Here is a 24,277-nt window from a genome sequence, read left to right as displayed (position 1 = left end):
TTTTAAATGAGATATTTGAAATTAAAAAACACATTAAATTTTCTCTTTTTTTTTTCATCCTTGTGACTTATTAAATAAAATAAACAGAGAAGTTTTCAGGGACTTTCGGCCCTCGACAATAATGTAATATTTCATTCAGCGTTTAAATTTTTCAAAAATACTTATTAGTTTTCTCAGGATTCGAAAAAAATGAATGCATTTAAAAAGTATTGCGCCTATGCTCTTAAAAAAATTGCTTGCGGGATTTCTCAACGGGCCGGATAAAGTAAGCAAAAGGGCCGAATCCGGCCCGTGGGCCGGCTTTTGCCCACCCCTGCTTTAGAGACTTTACTTTAGCTTTAGAGTAATCAAAATAATATTCCCCTAATATACGTCACTTCATTAAATCTATTTATGTCGTAATAAAAATCACTATAATTTTTATTGTGTTTGTTACTTGTGGATAAATAATTACGGTTTAATAAGTTGAAATGATATATATGTAGGTATACTGTATACGCTCTGAGCTTCGCTGGTGGCGCTCCTAGCGGATTACTGGAATTATCTTTCACCGGTAATTTTTAAATTTATTGTTTAATTGTTATCGCTTAACATTTACAACGCAAAAAATTAATTAAATTGTAATCAATTTTTTTAAGATTTTGCTAATCATTTTGACGTTCTATTGATAAAATATGAATTTCTTACTTCGGATACTTTCACAATTATCGTGTAGATGGCGCTAAGATTTTTAGATTAAATTATAATTACATATTACGGAACATTAAAAAAACTTAAATTCAGTATTTAAAACGTAAGTATATTTAAGGTAAAAATATATACCACAGCTTTGACCAACTAATATTTTTTATAAGTAATGTTTTTAATTTTAATTTTACATTAATCACTTTGACATTTATGTCAAATTTCCGGTAAACGTTTACAGACTTGCCACTACTGGCGCTCGAGAATTTGTAAATATCCCCTCTACGTACGAGCTCACAGCGGATAGATACCTATTTATGCCAGAACTTAATACTTTATCTCTTATGACATTGATATCCAAATCGTAAAAAGTCTAGATCAGCGATTCTCAACCTTTTTGAGTCATGTACCACTTACAGTTCCTTTCATTGTTTTTGGTACCATCTATATTTTTAGATTGTATTATCAAGACTTACTAAGTACTACTATTTTAATTTTTTTTGTGTTTTGTGTACCACCGCAAATCAGTGGCGGCCCGTGAGGTAGTGCCATAGAGCCATGGCACTACCTTGCTAACTATCCATAAACATATAAAACTTTTTAATTTTTTTGTGTATTTCTTTTGATCTTCATAAATTATATAAAATATGGCAAACTATGGGCGCAATACAATCCCTGCCGACAGCGGAGAGTATTCGACAGGAGAATCTCCTTCGCGCCGAAGTCAGTACTGGCACGAGTAAAGAGAGAAAGATTTTACGAGCATTATATGTAAGTGACAGAGAAAGTGCTATATTGGACTATTACTATACCTTAACATTAGAATCTCTGTGCCAGGCACGAGGGTATGAAGCCAGGTCTATTTATTTTGAAGTTTCTTTACGTGCTGGTTTGTCGCTTTTATTATGTATATTTTCTGTTAAAAAGTTTTTGTATTTTAAACTTTTAGTGCATCATGATCGTGGGTATTTTGATAATATTTTGATTATTTATTAAGTTTAATTTATTAATTGACAATAAAGATTAGTATTTTAAAATTTTTTTTGGTGGTTTTTCGCTAGAAAAAAAAACTACAAATGTTATAAGGTGTTGTGGAGCTTTCGAGTTAGCTTTAAGAGGTCACGACGAAAAAGAAAATTCAGAAAATAGAGGCATAAGAAGCTGGTCAATTTTAGCGCCGAATTAGACAACGACTTAAAGGTTCATATTATTCAAAGTACCAGATCTTTCAAAGGTCTACCTTCTCCGGACATTTAGTTGCTTCTAATTTATTTATGTCGGAGAAGTTTTCTGCTTATAAGCATCAGTTCTCCGAATCATTTCTTAATGAACCATGGAGACAATTTTAATTTTTAAGCAAAACTCGGTTTAAAACTGAATTAGAAGTAGGTACTGTATTAGCGAGACGAATTAAGTACTACCTCTGGGGCTGTTTCGCTATCGGTTTTATTGTAGAAGGAAGGTTTAAAAAGCACATTTGAAGAAACTATTAAACTTTTAAGTATTTTAGTTACCATTCCTATATCAACATCTGAAGCAGAACGCTGTTTTTCGATGTTTGCATCGAAACCTAGTGCTTTAGGTATGCTATCTGCAGAAAAGCATTTTGTAAATTGTATTGATAATTTTAATTATAAAGTCATTGAAAACTTTGCAACCAAAAAATAGAAGAATGAACTTCATATATCGTAAACTTTAAAAGTGACATTACAAAAATTTGTGCATGCGTGTGAATAATGAAATAGTATTATTTTTATAAATTGGTAAATAGAGACTAAATCGTAATAACAATTTTCAAGCACTATCAGCAGTAAATGCTGGTGGTAGGTTAAGAGGTTTTTATTATTAATTAATTTACGGAACTGTTTTGATCAATGTTGGACAATTGCTTGGCACCTCAGATCAATAAACTTAAGATATGTACATAAGATAAAACTATCCGCGCATATTTTTTTTTAGTTTTTGTTGTCAGTATACCTTTTTTTGACAATATCGTGAATCCGTCACTAAAAATTTTGGCGGCTGCCCGAGTTGTGGCACTACCTTCTTAAAATGGTACGAGCCGCCACTGCCGCAAATAATGATATTTATGTATTTACCACCAGTGGTACATGTACCACAGATTGAGAACCGCTGGTCTAGATACAATCACACTGAATGGGTTTATACAAATTTGTAGGTATAATAAATACACTGTATTTACTGTATACCAGCAGTATAAAGGTGAAATATAACCTTTTGTGTGTTAAAATTGTCTTCTATTGAAAGCTTATTCCATTACGTAAACAACGCTTAAACATTGTTTTTTTTTTCATTCTTTTTAGCTCGATTCGCTTCAAAGTTATGAAGTATTGAATGAAGCATTGCGTTTTCTTCGAAGGTTTTTTCAGTTTATTATATTATGTAACAATCAAGATTGACATAATAAAGCTTCTTTTTCTTAAGATGTCTATTCGCTAGGGATATTGGCAACTAATGGGGCTACTTTTATTTTTGCTGTTGCTCTAAATGGCCAAGTAGATGATATTGAAAACATCCTTCTAAGATTATAGAGCCAGGAAATTCCTTGTCTGCTCGTACCTTTTCTTCTTGCACTTTTCGGTGCAATTTAAGCTGCAGTAGACCATACCGCTAACGATCAAAATAAAGATTGCTTGTCTTGTTTTACACTTGTCTTATTGTCATAAAAATAGTTTGAGACAATTTTTATTCATTCTCAAAATGGCTTTGAATAATGAAGAAGGTACCTACTAAAGTAATAGTCTTCGAGAAGAAGAATATAATGATCAATGTGCCGGCAGAATGGAGTATGGAGTGTATTTTTAGCCTTCATCTTGGTCATGGAGAAGTGCTAATGTCATGGTCCGGAATATCAACTGAAGGTTGCACTGTGTTCGTTGTTCTCTGGTTGCACTGACAGCACAAAGCACAATAATCATATTTTAGCCGACCGCACTATTCCATAATGACGATGCATGGCCAGATATCTTTTGTGTATACCTACCATGTTTAGTCTAGCACATCTAGGCTTCAAAGAAAGCCCATTATCCATTTAGTAGGGATATTTGTTAAATAATCAGATTATAAAAAGAACTCGTGTACTTATGGCGTTTATGAACAATTTTGCCAATTTTACATAATATAAAATAGGCACGTGAGAACAACTGTAACTGTGATAAATTAGACATTGAAAAATTTCTGGTTGAAAAATTTCTGGTGTCTGTGCAGGGATCGAACTCGGCCGTACAGCTTGGTAAGTTCCGTACCATAGTCACTGAACTACGGCCGCCTACGCCGTTTAGTGAGCAAAATAATGTAATAACCTTTTTGCTTGCTTCTAGACTGGTATGTTTTCAAAGTTGGTTACACCTAAGTTTTTTTTATATTTTCAGACAACCTCCACTATCCGGGTTTTTGGTACAGGTACTGCAGAATGCCTTTGGTCCTATGAAGGGAGTAATAGCTACTTCTTTAATAAGACTATTAGGGTTATCATTACCAACAATATCTTTATGCTTTGACACTCACAGCAAAGTTTCTTTGATGTGCCGTTTCGGATAATAGAATCTTCGAAGTTCCAAGCTGTTACCGACTCATAAAATGTAGACTTCAGAGCCTTTAATGCATACTGATTATCTTGGAAAATACAAATATTTTCGCTAAACTGATTTTTGCAACAGTATGGAATGCTCAACCTGGAATTGCAACAATGATCGGCGTACCCAAGAAACTAACTGCGGCAACACAAATGTGTGTAAGTCACTCCTTTGCACAAGTAAGAATAGGGGGAAAAATATCAAATGCTTTAGACAGGGAGATACGTTGTCCCCATTGTTGTTTAACCTGGCCTTAGAATATGTCATGCGAAAAATTTATCAAAAAATCAAACCAGACGTACCTGCTCGGGGAACAAAAATCGTACTCGTCTTTGCCGATGACGTAGATGCAGTGGCACAATCAACATTAGAAGTTAGGATATTTTCTAGAGCTTTGAAGAAGCTGCATTAAACATCGGTCTACAAATAAATGAAGACAAAACAAAATACATGGTCGTCTCGAAAACAAGAACGACGGCGAATAAGGCAAAACATTACTATAAACAATCATAACTTCGAAGTGGTTAAAGAATTTAAATATCTAGGAGCAACAACAAATGACAACAAAATAGAGCGAGAAGTTGAAAAGCGAAAAATGGCTGGAAACAGATCTTTCTCTGCAATGCAACATCTAATGAAGTCAAAACTTCTATCACGAGGTGAAAAAATCCAGTATAAGACCATAATACGACCAGCAGTCGCGTATGGAAACGAAACATGGACGCTAATAAAAAGAAGTAAATAAATTGCTGGCGTGGGAACGTAAAACCGTCCCTTGCAGAGACAGTGTGACAAACGAATGGAGGCGCAGATGCAATAACGAGTTAGTCTATTCGGAAAGGAAAATATAGTCAGATATATAAAGGCCAATAGACTCAGATGGGCAGGGCATGTGATACGCAGTATCGACAATCGCCTTATAAACAATGCGTTCTGGGAAAGGCCAGATTGAAGAAAGTCTGTAGGAGGGCCTAGAAAAAGGTGGAAAGATGCAGCCAAAGAAGATCTGGAGAAATTGGGAGTGAGACAATGGGAATTAATGGCACAGGACCGACAACATGGAAGGCAATAGTAAACGCGGCAAAGATTCACGAAGAGTTGTAACGCCATTGATGATGATAATGATGCTAAACTGATGCGTTTTTTCAAGCACCCTTCACAAAAATTGATTGTTAGCAGTTCTGATTAATATGTAAGAGTATTTTTACCGGCGGATTATTGACTGTTTGCTGTTGAAATCCCTATTCGTATTTTTCTACGTTTTTGACTTTTGACCCATCCGTATAAAATAAAGAGCACCTCTTGTGATTCGTGCGATTTAGTTTTGTATGAACTTAAGCTAGTTTATGTAATTTTTAGTTTGAGCTAGACTTTCACAATATCTTCATGTGCTCGTTGGTCCAACGCTTATAATCTCTAAAGGATTACCAGAGTCGCCGGATTTAGATGCTACGTCTATGCTATCCTAAAGGTACTTTCTAGAGGTTTCCTCCTTACATGTATATCTAGAAGAGAAAGGTTCAGTATTACCTGTAAGGCTTCAGTGGGACACACCTTGGCTTCCTACACATGTGAGTCTGTGTGCTTTTTGCAACTCTATTATTGTGTTTTTCAACGATGTTCTTTTCCACCAAACTAGCTCAGCTTAAGTAACTCTAGGTATGACAATAACAATCGTTATAATATGTTATCAATAGCTCATTTAAGGTCTTACCCCTTCGTTTTGCAAGGAGGCCTACGGTAGATCTAAAGAGTCCTTTTTGCTTTAGGACGGTATGTACGACATACCACTTAAGTTTTATATGAAGGGATTTGTACACATGCAGGCGTTCAACGCCGCTGTTAGCCGATGTTTGTACCGTACACATGGTCCCATTCGGTTGGTCACATGGATTCGCGGTCCCATTCCTCCCCTAGTATTATAGCTCGAACCGCCAAGCACACGCGGCATTTGAAGTTAATACAACCGCCGCGGTTTGACGACGCCGACGTTGAGCGGTTGCATATGTACGATACCATTTGTTCGTTTGTTACTTGAAACGCGGCGTTTAGGTTTTATCAGGTAAAACGCGGTGTAAATGCCTGCATGTGTACAAAGCCTGAGATACTTAATCTCGTTTATGAATGATGGTATTGTTTCATTGAATTCAGAGTTGGTGCATTGATATGAAATGATTGCAATTTCGAGACGAATCTATTCATGTAAATTTTATTGCATTTTAGTGACATTATATTTTCCATAAGATATGTGCGGTGTCCAGTGTTGGCGCAATGATATGAAATGACTGCTTCGAGACGAATGTATTCATGTACATTTTATTGCATTTGAGTGACATTATGTTTTCCATAAGATGTGTGCTATGTCCTTTTTGGCTTATTGCTTTCTTATTCAACCGTTTGCTCGGAATGTGAATATTTCATTGTTAATTGGTAATAAATCATAACTTTTAAGCGCATAGAGATATCAAAAGGAATGGAAAAACAGTTTATAGCAAAATATATAAAAAGTGATTAGTAGTTAAATGATCGAATTATTATAATTTTGTTTATAATTGAAAAATGTGTATAAATCATGCCTTATTCGTAAATCTAAACGATGAAAAAATTTTAAGAATTGGGCCAGAAAAATAATCTTGAGATCAACATTTGTTAACTTTTTAAAGCGGTAGTTATTATTTATGCACCTGAGTATATTATTATGTCTAGGTATGCAAAAAATAGTTAATATACAATTAAATTATTGTTCATTTGTAATCTAAAGTATTTAATAATTTTGGAAATTTTTTTAGAGAGAATCCCCTAATCTCTTATTTTTGTTATTTTGGAATTATTATGGAAATAATTTTGTAACAACATATTTGTAGAAAATAGTTGTTTAATGATCTGAAATCACTCGTGTAACACGCGAATAAACAAGCTATTTGTAATTTGGCAATATCTTATCGCTATTATTTTTTTTATAAAAAAGTCAAAGTTAGATGTAGTGTTAAAATAATGACTAGGCTAAAATATTTAATAAATGCAACAAAATGTATCAATGGGTATTATTTTTTTTTTGGTATATTTTTCGGTTGTATTACGGGGAATCTTTAGATAGACTGGACGAGTTCAGTATTTCCCTCATTTTTAATTCTTTAGACTCTTTCACAATATCCAGCAGGACTCATAGTGATCATCTGGGGTATGATCATCTTGGGTATTTACCTTAAGACTCCTATAATGGGATTTACCTCATTATTTAGATATTTTAGAAATCCTTAAATTACCTTAAAGTATTCGTTAGATATTTTTATAAAACAATAAACATTACGCATATTTGTTATAATAATTGCAAAGTAGAACACCTTAGTTAAAGTCCACGTTTTGCTTAGATCAACAAGGTCGATTATTTATTTTGACACACTAACGAGAATATGTACAAACATATTTACAAAACGAAGTATTTGATAAATATGGGAACACGATCAGATTTGAATCATTAGTGGGTCAGTCGAAGTAGTTAGTTAGGTTTGGGAGGTTTAGATTTAAAACCTTCTGGTCTTTAAAGAGGAGGGTTTAAAATATATTTGGAGCAATTGTATGCTATTATACTAACTCGATTTTAAGATTACACTGAAATAGATATGCTAAAGTAATCTTTAAACATCCATTTAGTTTATGTTCTGACATTGTGGAATGATTAGTTAACGGGTGAATGGATTTTCTCCATACATGACTATTTTTTTAATTATTAGTCTAGTAAAATAAGATTACACTACATGTAAATCAAAATGTAAATTCGTATAGGTTGGAACAAGTTTTATATAAAAGTTTAGGTGAGTACAAAAGACATTTTCAAGAAAGTATCCAAATCATATAAAGGGATCATTGTTTAAATAATTAAAAAGGGGCCATTTCTGCACAATATGTATTTACTTTTTTAACTGCTGAGCTAATTTACATTTTAATGAAGGTTCTTAGGATCTTTTTGTGCAAAGTTTAAGGATAAATCGTTCACCTAAGACTTACTATTAGTATTAAGCACAGTATTATACAGTATTAAGCAAAAAACAATTGTTTGAAAAATATTTTTCCACCTACCTCTACCGAAGGTATACTTTTCTGGACCTGATTGTAGGGAGCAAAGTTGTACTTTTCCTCCCTAGGGAGGAAAAGTAAAAGTGAGGTCATGGTATTTCATTCATGAAATATAACTTATTGACGCCCTGTACAATATCTATTTTCTATTACGTAAGTATCTATATATTTTAACGTGTATTTATAAAACACCCTGTATTTTGCAGAATGGTGAAAAACAGTAAATTGTTATTTTGATTTAACAATGTTTACATCATAGAGGTATATGGTATATATTAACATAGAGTGAGCCTACCTTCCGCGCTTCCTGACGACAAGATCTCATGGACTGGTTTGCGGCATCTTTTTCACATTGTATCGAGAAACTAAGATGACATTGTGTGAGTATAGGTACAGAAGGGGAGGACAACTGTCACAGCTTTACTATGCGTAAGAGTGAAACAGCACTAATCCAAATAAAAAAGATGGTGTCGTCACTTCGCTCTTAATGACACTCTCTCTATGCTAATATATTTATAACTCTATGGTTTACATTGAATTTGACTTATATTTGACAGTTGACAGTTATATTGTACCTACTTGTTAGTTTTAGCTCTAATAAATTTTGTTGGTTAGTTACATAAATAAATTAAGTAAAAATGAAAAAATGACTTGTTATTTGAGGAAGGTGGAAAAACCATATTATGTATAACATGGGAGTAAAGTGCCTTTTCGTCCCTTGAATGATTACTGCCCTCCGCTACGCGTCGGGCAGTAAACTTCGTTCTCGGGAGGAAAAGTAGCACTTTCCTCCCTTGTTATACAAATAGCTATAACAACGGGGTTGTTGCCAAAAGAATATAAATCTGTATAAGGTCTCATTACTTTTAGTTTTATGTATATTTTCGATAAATGTATTGATAAATTCAAATTTCAATTAAACTCCCCTATAAAATGGCATTTGAAAATTGTTCTAATTTGTTTATAATTTGTTTTTTTAATAACGTCGCGGGGATTAAACATTTTAAAATGCCGTTTTTTGGTTGTTATTGAAAACAAGGTTTTAGATTAAAACATGATCAAAATGGGGAGCCTATGGAAGAAGGTTTGAGCTTAAATTTAGTTCCTGATTTCGAAATGTTATATTTTTTACCTACTTGTATTTTTGAGCCGTAAATGTGTAAATGTTTGTTTCGTAATTTTTAATTTTTTTTTTCAGTTTTAAATTGTTTAAACTCGTTTAAACTTTTTTTGTCCACAATGATCCAAGGAACCTAAAATAATGTCTGCCTGGGCCGAAAACATTTATATTTATAAGTTGTTTTAAAAAAGTTTTTTAAATATATGTATGTAGCAATAACATTGACTACCAATAACTAAACAACCCCATTTAGGTATAGGGAATATTAAATGAAAAATAATCAGTATTTCTTAAGGACTACAAAACGCAAAAAATATACACAGTGTTGCATTTGAAATAAGAACGTTCATCAGATTTTCAGAAAAACGGATACATAAAAGCACAAAACTCACTCTGTATAAGATGAGTTTCATGACTTTCCCCTGGCCACAAAATCTTATCCCTGTCCTTAACTCTAATTCACCTTCCCTTTGTTTCAAGATTATTATTTTATGAAGTTTATAAAAAGGATACTTTCTATTTTGCATTGTATTTTAGGTTTACCCTTGTATTGCTCATCAATGACTTCGTAAAATTATGAATGCCTAGCTAATAAATAGAGTCAATAAAAGTATTTCAATTTGCTTTGCAAATTTATGGTAATTTAAATAATATTATATAACACTTAATTTTTACATAAATAATGCGATCTCGAGTTTCCAAATAATATAAATCACGCTCGAAGAGCAGAAAATTTAGTACATTCTAATAATGTCGGTCTATAAGCATTTAATTTGATACACTATATCGTAACATAAACTACAATTATAAAGGAATATTTTATTTGATATTCGGCCTCTAGATTGGAAACTTTAATTAATATAATTTTAAAAGTTATATTTTAATAATGATGTGGAGGTCAAATAAAAAATATGTTGATACTTGTGATATAATTTTAAAAACATAATCGATAAAATTATGTTTATAAAGAAAAAAGTACAAGGTTGCCCAAATTATGTCAAAGTTGAAATATGAAGTTAAAATTTTTACTACAAAAAATATGAGTCACAACGAAGTTGTGAAATTGAATGCACAAACAATTTCTTATAATATGTAATAATTTAATTCTGTCTTTTTAGGGATGAGCAAAATATACAACTGCCAGCTTTCGGCCAATACGCCACTGGCATCTTTTTTTTGGACAAACTGCATCACCAAGAATCCGAACAGAAATTCGCAGAGTTGGCAGAGGAACTGGATGTGTCCGTGCTGGCTTGGCGTACCGTACCAACCAACAATTCCTCCATAGGCGCGGTTGCGAGAAATTCTGAACCGTTTATGAGGCAGGTGGGTAAAATACTAAAAATAAAATAAATACAAAAATTATTCAAAAATCAATATTGGTAAAATATTTCGATATTAGTACCTACACTGCGCGTCAGAGAAAACGGGCACCCACAAAATGGGTCATTTTTGATGTCTCGTATTTCCTAAACCTGTTGTCCGATTTAAGTGATTTTTTCAATATGTTATAGCTTTACTCTTTAACAATATCGCTGTAATAATATTTTTGCTAGACAGGACAATTGTCATTGTATACCGGGTGTACCAATCTAACTGTGTTTTTTTCCAAAAGTTCTCCCCACCCGGTGGAATATTCTAGCATTTATAAAATACTGAAATTAAAACCCAACTATAGCCTTAGGTTTTTTTTAACCTTTTGTTTTTTTATTCATTCGCCTATGATGGATAATAAAAAAGTTAGGTAGGTACTTTAAAAACTAGCCATGTTCTTCATCAATACAGGGTGTTTCTAAATAGGTGCAACAAGCTTTAAGGGGTAATTCTGCAAGAAAAAATACTGACCGTTTGCTTTATGAACATATTTTCGCAAATGCTTTGTTTTCGAAATACGGGACGTTCAATTTTTTCTTACGAACTGTCGATTTATTTATTGCTCTAAAACCGGTTGAGATATGCAAATGAAATTCGGTGGATTATAAGAGGTGGTTATTGCGCATTTTTTGACATACAATTAAGAATTTTATATTCACCATTGGCGTGCATACGGGTCATATTAGACGTCATATTACCCGTACGCACGCCAATGGTGAATATAAAATTCTTCATTGTATCTCAAAAAATGCACAATAACTACCTCTTTATACCGAATTTCATTTGCATATCTCAACCGGTTTTAGAGCAATAAATAAGTCGTCAGTTTGTCGAGCAAACGGTCATTATTTTTTCATGCAGAATTACACCTTAAAGTTTGTCGCACTTATTTAGAAACACCCTCTATTGATGAAAAACATGGCTAGTTGTTAAAGTACCTCATCATGCAACCTCTTCTGTCCACTGCTGGACATAGGTCTCTCCCATTCTTCGCCACTCTTCATGGTTATGTGCTTCTTGTTGCCATTTCTTGGATTTCGGTTAATGTCGTCCATCCAGCGTGTTGGTGGTCGTCTTCTGCTGCGTTTATCTTCTCTTGGGCGCCAGTCAATTAGTTTTCTGGTCCATCGTGAGTCTTTCAGTCGCGCTATGTGACCTGCCAATTCCATTTCAGCTTGGCTATACGTTCAACGACATCAGTGATACCTGTCAAGGAACCAAGACTTAAGGAAAAGAACAGGTATCACTGATGTTAAAGTACCTAACCTTTTATTATCCAACATAAGCGAATGAATCAAAAAACAGAATGTTAAAAAAACCTGAGGCTATAGTTGGGTTTTAATTTCAGTATTTTATAAATGCTAGAATATTCGACAGGGTGTGGTGAACTTTAAAAAAAAACACAGTTTGATTGGTACACCCTGTATACAATGACAATTTACCTGTCTAGCAACAATATTATTACAGCGATATTGTTAAAGAATAAATCTATAATATATTAAAAAAATCACTTAAATCGGACATACGAGACATCAAAAATATCCTATTTTGTGGGTGCCCGTTTTCTTTGTTGCGCATAGTACATATATCTGATCACATTATTTGTGTGATGTTGATTTCCTCATTTTCTTATTGTTCATTAACTTATTCAACTTATTCTTATTGTGCATTAACTTGTTAATTGAACTTATTGTGCATTATATGGGGATGAACATAAATTTTATTCCACATTTTCCTTTAATAGCTTTCTGTAATTATCAAAGTAGGTTTTAACTCTGCTAAAAATAGAGCAATTATACTAATCACTAGTTGCATACACGAATTAGGATTATTACTCCTATAACTCCTATTACAGGTAATCTTGGTGAATAAAATTCATACACAATACCGAAACCTAATCATATATTTTTTGTTTTTTTTTACATTCTTTTTATATTTCTGCAAATGTCTTGGATGCGAATTACAATACAATCGATGTTACCTTTGAAGCGTTTTTCTTAATAGATTTTTTTAAATGTACAGTAATTGGGTCTCTTCAAATTCAGATCATGTGGTTAGGTGTAAAATAATTGTACAAAAAGGCATGTATGTGTTACCGGCCAAACCCGATTTAGGCCAAACTAGTTTATCCTGCTGATATTAATACGGACACTGCAGGATAAACTAGTAAGCCCTTTATAATATACCTACAATATCAAAATAAATAGATAAACTGAATAAAATACTCTGTAATTGAAAAATAATCATTTTTAGTAAAAGATAATGACTCGTCGTTAAAATAAATTGACAATTATTGGTAATATAAACAATCATATTATAAAAAATAATTAGTGTTTTTTATAAAAGCAATAATAATTATACCTCGATTATAAACATTATTTATTTTTCCATGTTGTTGACACTTAAAATTGCGGATTATCATTACCTTCTTGCTCTTGCATCTGTTTGTGGAACAGTTTTTGTTGCAGCTACATTTGACAAAACTCTGTCCTGATCCAACTGAACCTCTCGTAGCGGCAACTCTTAACGATATTTCAGTGCCTTATGTAGTTTATATCTACTACCTCTAAAAAAGTGTGATGGCAAATGCCGAATTCTGATCTGAACACAATTAAAAACCTTTTAGAGTTCCTTCTGATCTCTAAAATATCGTTACGGGTTGCAGCTACGAGATATTCAGTTGGATCGAACAAGATTTTGTCAAATGCAGCTGGAACAAAAACTGTTGCAAAAACCGATGCAAGAGCAAGAAAGTAATGATAATCCACAATTTTAAGTGTCAACAAAATACTAAATAGAAAAACAAGTAATTGCACTTCGCAAGTCCTAGGTTTTCACCCAAAGTAATTGAAAGCAGAACTTGAAGCTGATATTTTTGAACTATTAGTGTAACTCTGCGTCGATGGATATACGATTTTACTCATTTTGAGTAATTTTTACTAAACTTTGTGTCATCATTGTTTAAACAGAAATGACTTCAAAACCGAAACTAAAGATTCAAACTCAACTTTTCAATACGCTTCGATTGATGTGTTACATGTACTATTTCTGCGATTATAATAGGTTTGTTCGTAGTACGATCTAAACGATCAGCAACCGTTGCCAACCATCAGACACATGCGCAGTTAACAGTTAGCGCTGCGCAGTTAACAGTTAGAGATCGTAGACTACGAACACGCATGCGTCTGATGGTTGGCAACGGTTGCTGATCGTTCTACGAACAAACCTAATGCCACTTCTAGTTAGAACTTGTTAACCGAAAATGATATAAATACCAAAATTTTACATTTCTTCTCATCTTGCTAAGGCACGTCGAATGATATATCGCTTATACTATTTCGCTGACTTTAAAACAGTACTTATGGTTACAACTCTAAACCCGGAAGTTCGATGTAAAATTTCTCATCTTTAATACCATCCATGGGTTATAAGCTTTCATTCGACACGTAATTTGTCATATCTGTAATAATAACGGAGGAGTTGTATTCGCGGACGGACAGACAATCATGAAACCGGAAGTATATATATATATATATATATATATATATATATATATATATATATATATATATATATATTTGTTCTCGTCTTGCGAAGGCGCGTCGAATAATATATCACTTGTACTATTCCGGTGACTTTAAAACAGTACTTCTGGTCGCATTTCTAAAACCGGAAGTCCTAGGTCAAATTTCTCACATTAAGTACTGTTCCGTTTTACATTTATTTTTATTTGTACAAATAGTCGTTTTTATGGCTATACTCAAATGTAATCATACCAGTTCATTCAAACCTGTTTTGGGTCTAACCGCCTCCTAGAGCCCGCGAATGTGTCCTGCGAGACGCAATATCATTACAGCCCCAACTTCGAAGCAGAAAGGTTGTCTGTGTAACCGGTATCCATTTCAGTTGTTAATTGTGTTGAATACGTTAAATAAAAAGTGTAACCAATAAACTCTCATTTCTTTACAAGTACCATCCTTGGATTATAACCTTATATTTGACACCTCGTTTGTCATTCTACCTGGTATAATGACGGAGGAGTTATATTCGCGGTTATACGGACAGACGGACATACAGCCTAGGTCCAATTTCTCACCTTTAGTACCATCCTTGGATTATAAGCTTTCATTTGACACCTCATTTGTCATTCTACCTATACCTATAATGACGAAGGAGTTGTGTTCACAGACAGACAGACGGACGTGGATAATTCAAAGTTTTCACATTTTTTCAAAACTGGGTGAAAACAATAAATAATGTTTATAATCGAGGTATAATTATTATTGCTTTTATAAAAAACACTGATTTATTTTTTATAATAATTTTGTTTGTATTAACAATTGTCCATTAATTTTAACGACGAGTTATTATCTTTTACTAAAAATGATTATTTTCCAATTACAGAGTTTTTATTCAGTTTATCTATTTATTTTGATATTGTAGGTATACAATGTTTATACTAGGCTGTACTATTAGTGGGTCCTGCAGTATCCGTATTAATATCAGGATAAACTAGTTTGGGCTAGGCCAAACTAGTTTATATCCTTTATGTCCTAACTGTGAGTCAGGACAAACTAGTTTAGCCTAGGCCAAACTTGTTTGTCCTGAAATCGAGTTTGGCCGGTAACATATGTGAAATTATTAATATATTTTCATGGGTGTAAACTGTATGAGGTTTGCTGGTTCAAGAGGGAATAAGAAAGATATTATGATCACCAGACAATATTATAAAAAGTCTTACCAAAATCCTCTGTCACTGATCACTGATCGCGTTTTGATTAAACACATATGTCGTTTTACTCTCGGATTATCTGTTCCGTGCACCAATTTTAATGTTCTTAATGGTTTAACGGTTATTTTATATCGGATTACTGTCTTATTTTGCTGTCTTCATAATAATTATATTTATTGATGATAGCTACCATTAAACAGGGTTGGCTTAAGGACAAGTTTAAAACAAAGGATTGTAATTATGAGGTTCATACAGTAAAAATATAAGATTATTTTTTGCATGTGAAAAGTTGAACAACAATGATTTATTAATAAACTAAAATTACTTCTTAGTAGTTTATTCACTGTGTTCTGTGGTTCATTTTCAGGTGTTTATAACCCTCAAGAATCCAGTAGGTGAGTCCGAACAAGATAGGACTTATTTTATACTGCGCAAACGCGCCAGTCACCAAATCCCAGCTCCAGGAAAACGTTTCTACATTTGTTCTTTGAGCCGGAGAACTGTGGTCTATAAAGGTCAGTTGACTTCCGACCAGTTATGGACCTATTTCCCCGATTTAGTAGACCCCATGTATGATACTTACTTGGCCCTTGTGCATACTAGATTTTCCACCAATACTTTTCCCAGTTGGGAAAGAGCACATCCCCTGAGGTAAGAAATTATGATTTTTTAAGTAGTTTTTAACCTGCAATACTCTTTTTGTTCTATTAAATAAATACATTGTGCGTTTATTGAAGTGGATGTATATTTTGATTAACATTAGTCATCATTAATTTTTTAGGGTATTGGTAAAATTTAATTTTCAGTCTAGTTATGGTATGTTAAACAGTAAATGGTTAAGTTCAATTAGTTACCACTATAAACAGCCCGGATTAACCGATAATAGTATAAAAGGTCCGGTTTCAGGTAACATTTATTTTAGGCTTTATTATGGGAGTACTGTCTAGTCAGTGTTAATTGCAAAAGACCAACTCGGTCTACCTCGGTGGCTTATCGCTCCGGGTGGGTCTTAACAATGGGCCTGGTCAGATAAATTTAATAATATTTACGACCGCACTAATTGAACTCAAACCAATTACTGTTGAACAAACCATACCTATGACCTTATTTAGTATCTCGTGCTGTCCTATTAAGTGCATAAGCGCAAAATGTCGCCTATCAAAATGTACAATGTGTTGTAAATGTATTGATCTTTTTAGAATCCTGAGAAAACTAATAAATATTTTAAAAAAATTTAAACGCAGAATGAAAGATTGCATTATTACCGAGGCATTATTACCTATGACCTTATTGCATTATTACCTAGGACCTTATCTTGTATCTCGTGCTGTCCTATTAAGTGCATAAGCGCAAAATGTCGCCTATCAAAATGTGCAATGTGTTTTAAATGTATTTATCTTTTTAGAACCCTGAGAAAAGTAATAAATATTTTTGAAAAATTTAAACGCAGAATGAAAGATTGCATTATTACCGAGAGCCAAAAGTCGCTTAGAATAACCAAAAAGTTTCTTTTGAATGAGATATTTAAAATTAAAAGTCACACTAAATTTTCTCTTTTTTTTTACCCCTGTAACTTATTAAAATAAACACTACATAAGTTTTCAGGGACTTTCGACCTTCGGTAATAACGTAATCTTTCATTATGCGTTTAAATTTTTTAAAAATAAAAAAAAAGTATACCATTTTTATTCAGTTGGCAATGCGAAGGCAAAACAATCTTATTTTTCACTTAGAACAGGGAGCGCAGTCCAGCACTCTGAATCGGCGATTTTCGACTCTTATTGGAGTCATCATCGGAGAGGCGTAGGCCTGCTGCTCTCTGCTCGAAGAGACCAAACTATGAAAGTTAATCCCCGCATTGCAACTGACGTGTATGGAGCAGATGACTAGCGTCATCTGGCAATTGAAAGGTAAAGTTTTCAATCCTAAGTCGGCGAACACAGTGGAGGCGGTTTCGGCTTACGGTTAAACCGCGCGGACCCGCTTTTAAACGTTTTCAAAATGAATGCACGTGTTTAAATGTACACGAACATAGTCAAAGCAGGTTCGCGCGGGCCAACCGCTTTAACCCGCCTGACCGCTTTTACTAGAATGAGAATTTAGTTTTTTCCGCGCGGTTTTAATGTTTACTCGAATGAGAATTTAGTTTATTCCCTCTTTTTGTCGCGCGAGTTCAGTGATTTTACAATGAATATGTAAATATGTATTTATGTAAATTACACCAGTTTTTAGTTAAACGATACTCCACTTTCTCCGAAATATAATTAAAAGTCTTGAGTCATTCTCATATACTGGAAGAATCGTTCATTATCTTCTTTTAATTTTTGAACTAGATGATGATATTCTCCATAAATTAATCTTTCTCGATTAATAGGATGTACACCAACTCTCTTTCTTTTCAGTTTAGTCAAAACAGAATCTAAAGCAGTTATATCGTCATCGGAAGACGACATTTTGCTACAAGTAGTAGACGCAACTGACACATTTGAACGATCTCTCTCGCTTTTACCCGTCTTCACTGTGTTACCATAACCGCGCGCGAGAATCGCGCGGTTTGCCCGTAAGCGGAAACCGCTTCCACTATGTGTGCCGCCTAATAGCAACATTAATAATATTGAAAAATATTAAAATATTACTAAAAGATTTTTAAATTGAAAACTTATTGGTCCATTTCCCTGGTAACACCTCCATGGCTTCTAAAATTTGCAAGCCAGATGGATGCTGCAGTGAAGACAAGAGGGAATTCTAAAAAGTTGCAATTCACAACCCCCGTCTGCAACTTGGTAAAGTTCCAACGGAAAATGGACTTAGTTACTCTATAGGAGTAATACTAATATAAAACAAAAATATATACCATTTTTATTCAGTTACAATGCGAAGGCAAAACAATCCTATTTTTCACTTAGAACAAAGAGCGAGATTTTGTACCAGCTTTGTTATTCTATTTTTGGAATAAATAATGTCAGTTGACTGATTTTGTACAACATTGAATATCAAATCGGTTTGAGTAAACACTTTCTTAAAAATAGTTAAAAGAATATTAAAAGAGTAATCATTTAATAAATTTTTCAAACCGATTGCTTCACGGATAGACATCACTTTCAAAATCGTCGCCTTCAATAATAAAATCAAAAACTTCCAAAAGCTCTTTACGAAAATCTGCTACAGTAAAAACTAACCTAGATTTAAAGTTCCATCGCGTCTAACAAACTGTTGGCATTTTTTTTAAACAAATTGTTCTAAAACATTAGTCCGTTAGGCAAACTCGAGAAAAATGAAGCAAATCCGCTTAAATTAGCAAAAAAAAGACGACATGAAAGCTTGTGGTGCAATAGTTCTAACTTTTGCCTGGAGACCATTCAGTTCACCGGACATAACGGCAGCGCCGTCATAAGTTTGCCCTACCAATTTATTTTTGATATCAAAAAATTTTAATCTGTCCTTTAAAACACCAAAAATATATTCTGCCTTATGGCTTTTACTCACATCTGTAAAACCTAAAAACCTCTCATAAATATTACCACGTAACGCGTATCGAAGAACAATTGATAATTGTGAATGACATGATATATCAGTAGTTTCGTCTACTTCTACCGAAAAGCAAACGGTTTCCTGAATCTCAGATTCAATAACACTATTCAAAATGTAACTAATGGATTCTATTAATTCATTCTGTACTGTTTTAGATCCGCCGCTAAATGTCTTCGAATCAGAAAGTAAATTAGAAAATTTCAAATCGTATTTCTTAAACAATTTTATTAGTTCTCTATAATTACCTTGATTTATCGAAATCTCCGATTCATCATGTCCCCTAAATGATAATTCCCGACAACTTAAAAAAATTACAATATCAATTAAACGACGTAAAACTGCGTGATTATTTTTTACAATGTCGTTATGTTTAATAGCATTTTCACGTTGAGCATTATCTAATGAAACATATATTTTGTTTTCCAAATAAATCTAATTTAATCTGACTATATGTATGATCTTTCGAAATATCATGTTTTTGTAAAGCCCTAAAAATAATTCCTTTAAATTATCGTAACCAGATTCACACCAAGGATTTTGATGTTTGCCCCTATTTGTCGAAAATATTACACAAGGCCAACAGAAAAGTTTGTTTTTTATTTCACTCCCGGTAAGCCATGAGTACTTTGTGTACCAATTATTCGAAAATAATTTACTACTTCCCTTACCCCCACACTAATATTTATAAGCCGGGACATTTTAGGCAAAGTACGCCCCTTATTTTTAATATCAATTTGTTCTTCATATGGAATAGATACAAACCCATTTTGCAGAATATAATTTACAATATCAGATTTATCAGTACTTACAGTAGTTTCTCCTATAGCTTGCATTTTTAGGTTAATTTACCTGAATTTGTTTACCTACACTTTGATTTTAAAACAGAAAAAACTTAAAATATATCAAAAAACCGACGTTCCCGTATTCCCGGTTTCGTATACTTTATTTAAAAGGCTAAGAAGTGAATAGTTTATTGTTGTATGATGTTGTATGGTCTTTTATTTCGTATACCAGCATCTTCTTTTATCTTATTGCGTAAGTTGAATATGTACATCGTGATTCTTTTGCAGATCTTCAATTTCCAGATATTTCTCTTCAAGCCACGCTCTTTTGTCGTTCGCATTTTTCTTCTTGTGTCTTTTTTTATGTCTGTATTTTTGAGGATCTCGGTTTTTAAATTTCCTTCTTTTTTCCTTAAGTTTTAATCTTTGTTTTTTATGATTTTAGGTAACTCTAACGTAGTTTGTGTTTATTACAGTTTTAACATGATGTCAGTGATCTTCAATGTTGTGAAACTCTTGGTCTTTTTCAAATTTATTCTCCAAACTAATTGCGAGATGTTGACGAAGGTAACTTAGGACCCGTTCTCACTTATAGTCCGTATACACGACAACGTCCACACGTTCGATAAATCGACACCAACGAACTGCACAGTCACATCGCTACGTTAAATCGTCATGTATACGGGCTATTAGACAGACCGTATGTTTAGACGGAAGACGGCAGCCGGGCGTGAGTGTTCTCACAATTTTTTCTTTATGATAAAGTGTAAAGAATTTTATTTTTAAAATGATACAGCTTGTGTTCAACGAGCCCTTATTGAAAAAATATAATTTTAAAACTTATTTTGAATAATAATTATCAACTTCAAAAGACGCGCAGTGTAAATAATTAGGAGCTCTTTTACGCTCCTGTACATATTTGAAGTGTGGGCGCTAAAAGATGCAGTACCTATTAGTAAATTACAAGCATGTGGACATGAATGCGCACAGTGTAACACCTTGCTTTTAAAACCAAAAATTTAGTTCTCTTTACGTTGCTATAAATTTATTTATTTCTAAGAATGTTGGCACACAATGGAGAAATAAATACATTACGAGGAAATGTTAATTTGATGAAAGCTAGAGAGGGTGTTATGAAAAACGAAGATTTGGGTAACAAATTGAAAACATTGTATCCAGTAGTGGAACCAAACCTATCTGATTCCGGATCTGCTGATTGCGTCCTGGAATTTTTAGTGCATGCAGGAAACAGAACTTTACCAGAGGTAATGTTTAAGTATGTTAAATTAATTCATTATAATTTACATGTATTTTAATTGAAGTACAAGAATACATTCTCAATCAGAATCAACAAAAAGTTTGAGTTGTCAAATATCTTCATATTAAATTTTCATTTTATTAGAATGCCACTGCTATAATTGCTAAATGTTATACTAGTGTTTGCGCTATAAAAAATTCTTAACACTCTATTTTGAATTGGGCTACAATATAGTCGACTATTTTTTGAGTGTGATTAATTTTTATTGTAGTTTATTGTTTACTCGTGTATCATGTTGCAGATCAACGTGTAATTTATCAAGTACTCGTCAATAATTCACTTAATTGATTATAATGGATTACTCTCCTATACCCGTTCTACTTATTATTAAGAGTCACATAGTAAACAGTGGATACTATACAGGGTGTCCCAGAAAATAGCGCGTTTCTTAAGGGGGTGGGTATAGTATTTTTGATTATTTTTTTCGATTTTTTTTATTGGCTTATTGGATTGTAAATATTTACAAGAGTATACCATTAAAATTTCAAGTTAATCCGAGCAAAATTGACGCGATATGGATATATACAAACATTTTCTTAGTATTATTGCCAAAACTACATTTTTTAAACGCGTTTTCTGAAAAACATGTTTTTTTGAGGCGGTGTACATTATAACTTAAAAAGTAATGCAACGATCTTCCTGAAATTTTGCACACTTCTTTTTTAGATATTTTACTAGGTAGTGACGTCGAGTTTTTGCTTTTACAACTTTTTTTATATTACCATTTTTTTTTACCGAACAGACTTTCTCACTTTTTTTCGATTTTTTCACTTTAAAGTTATACCATGAATTTAAAAATCAATATAATCATAAAAACTCGACGTCACTACCTCAAGAAACTCTTAAACTAAAATATTTTTGGTTTGTATGCTTCAGATGATTCTGTCCGAAGGTATAGTGTACACCGCAAATCATCTTTTTTTTTTGATCGTGTACTTAAAAATGACGCCACCACTTCATTTTTTAATATTTTTGAATAAAAATTTAACTGAATAATCTGTTCTTTAAGACAGCCTTTTAGCCATTTAACTTAACCCCACCACTTTCAAGGGAAAACGTTTTAAAATTATGCAAGAAAACGCAGAATTAACTATACCCCCCCCCCCCCTTAAAGCATATGGGCTGAGTGCACAATTTAAAATAAAAAAGGCTGTAAAGTCGACCGTTTAAAAAAAATATACTAATTTTAATTCATTTGATGATTGTCCACAGAAAATCAAATACAGTCGGCAGCGTTGCGCTTCTTAAATTTACTGTACATCAACTATCATGAATCAACAATCGTTAGGCATAATATTGTATTCATACTGATAAAAGTGATATAGAAAGAGCATTTGTGTTTATAGACCTGGAGCCAGCGTACCAAAAAGAAGTTGATTAATAGCAAGCTGAAAATTTGTTAATAACTTAACGGTGTCTAGTCGGACAAACTTTGATGTATGGGAACACTGAAACAATGGACGTTTCAATTGTAGAACAGGTTATAAATTTGGAACGTCAGACTACGAAAACGTTCCATGTATTTTGTCGGACAGAACTTCGAATTGATTTGTTACCATTTCATTAAACTCTCATGCAAGAATCAGACTGGTGTTTATCACCAACTGGGCATTTTAATGAGTGGAACACGAAGAACTTGCCAACTGACAGGAATCATGTTGGTTAGTAACAGCAGTCTGATTTTTTGCATGAGAGTTTAATGAAAGGGTAACAAAGAAATTGGATATTCTCTGTCCGACAAAATATATGGGACGTTTTCGTAATCTGACGTTCCAAATTTTTAAACTGCTCCACAATTAAAACTTTCCCTGTTCCAGTGTTCCCGTACATCAAAGTTTGTCCAACTAGACACCGTTAAGCTGTTAACAAATTTTCAGCTTGCTATTAATCAACTTTTTTTGGTACGCGGGATCCAGGCCTATCATTGAATATTTAATAATTAAGGTTTGTATACTGTTTTAACTTACATGAAAAATTATTATTACAATAAATGTTCGAAATGACCGCCGTAAATATCTTATGAACAATGTTTTTAGAAATGCCAACCATTCTAGCTACAGATCGGGTACTGACTGTTGTATTACCACTGCCAAAATCGCATAATCTGCATTTAGTCTATGGTTACCTCGTGTTCTACCGCTAGTTTTTTTAGGTACCACACACACAACCTGTCTCTAATAACCTGTGTGACACATTCACAAAATTTCGGTCATTAGAATGTTGTCGTTCGGGATAGCGTTCAATATAAAGTCTTAACAGCCCTATTACTGTCACAGTGAGCTTCACCGTACGTACTTAACATATCATGATACACGCGAATCGAAAATGTGACAATACGATGTATTCTATGGTTACAGATATTTATGACTGTTTACAAATCTACGTTCTCTGTGTCAAAATAAATGAAACTGTCAGGTTGCCAAATGTTTTAATAAAATAAAGTTAAGCTTAAGTTTAACTAAAATAAATTTATTTTTATCTTTTGAGGCAACAGATGACTATAAAAAAATATAAGAAAGTTTTCTTTTAAATAGTGCATTCTACCCATATTTTTAAGGAACGCAAACTAAAATAAATTTATTTTTATCTTTTGAGGCAACAAATGACTATAAAAAAATATAAGAGAGTTTTCTTTTAAATAGTGCATTCTACCCATATTTTTAAGGAACGCACTATTTTCCGGGACACTGTATAGTTATAATCGAGCAAAAACTGTTTCTGTGTCTTAAATTTAGTAATTTTATTTAGGCTGTAATGACAATGGTCCCAGAGGCTTGGCAGAATGACCCCACCATGTCTGAAGATAAACGTGACTACTACCACTGGGCAGCTTGTACTATGGAACCGTGGGACGGTCCAGCTTTGATTTCCTTTACAGATGGAAGACTAATAGGGGCCATTTTGGATCGTAACGGGCTGCGGCCTTCGAGATTCTATATTACCAAAGACAATATGATGATTATGGCTAGTGAGGTAAGTGGTTTAAAATAAAAAGAACTAAAAGTTCACACCTGGCCGGTCACGTTACAGTCGGCGAGCCGTAGTAAGAAATTAATAAAAAAT

General features: G+C 33.3%; 1 protein-coding gene across 1 annotated transcript in view; it reads left to right on the top strand.

The window, feature by feature from the left end:
- Positions 1-24,277, top strand: part of LOC114336495 (uncharacterized) — a 165,812-nt gene that overhangs the window by 59,602 nt on the left and 81,933 nt on the right. The window contains exons 3-6 of the mRNA XM_028286871.2: positions 10,596-10,803; positions 15,951-16,234; positions 20,957-21,161; positions 23,963-24,187. Coding sequence (XP_028142672.1) covers positions 10,596-10,803; positions 15,951-16,234; positions 20,957-21,161; positions 23,963-24,187 — 922 coding nt within the window. The remainder of the gene's footprint in view (positions 1-10,595; positions 10,804-15,950; positions 16,235-20,956; positions 21,162-23,962; positions 24,188-24,277) is intronic.

The sequence above is a fragment of the Diabrotica virgifera genome, chromosome 8 (assembly GCF_917563875.1).
Source record: "Diabrotica virgifera virgifera chromosome 8, PGI_DIABVI_V3a".
Classification (NCBI taxonomy): Eukaryota; Metazoa; Arthropoda; class Insecta; order Coleoptera; family Chrysomelidae; genus Diabrotica; species Diabrotica virgifera.
The sequence above is the reverse complement of the archived record's forward strand: the minus strand, read 5'-3'. Positions and strand labels throughout refer to the sequence as shown.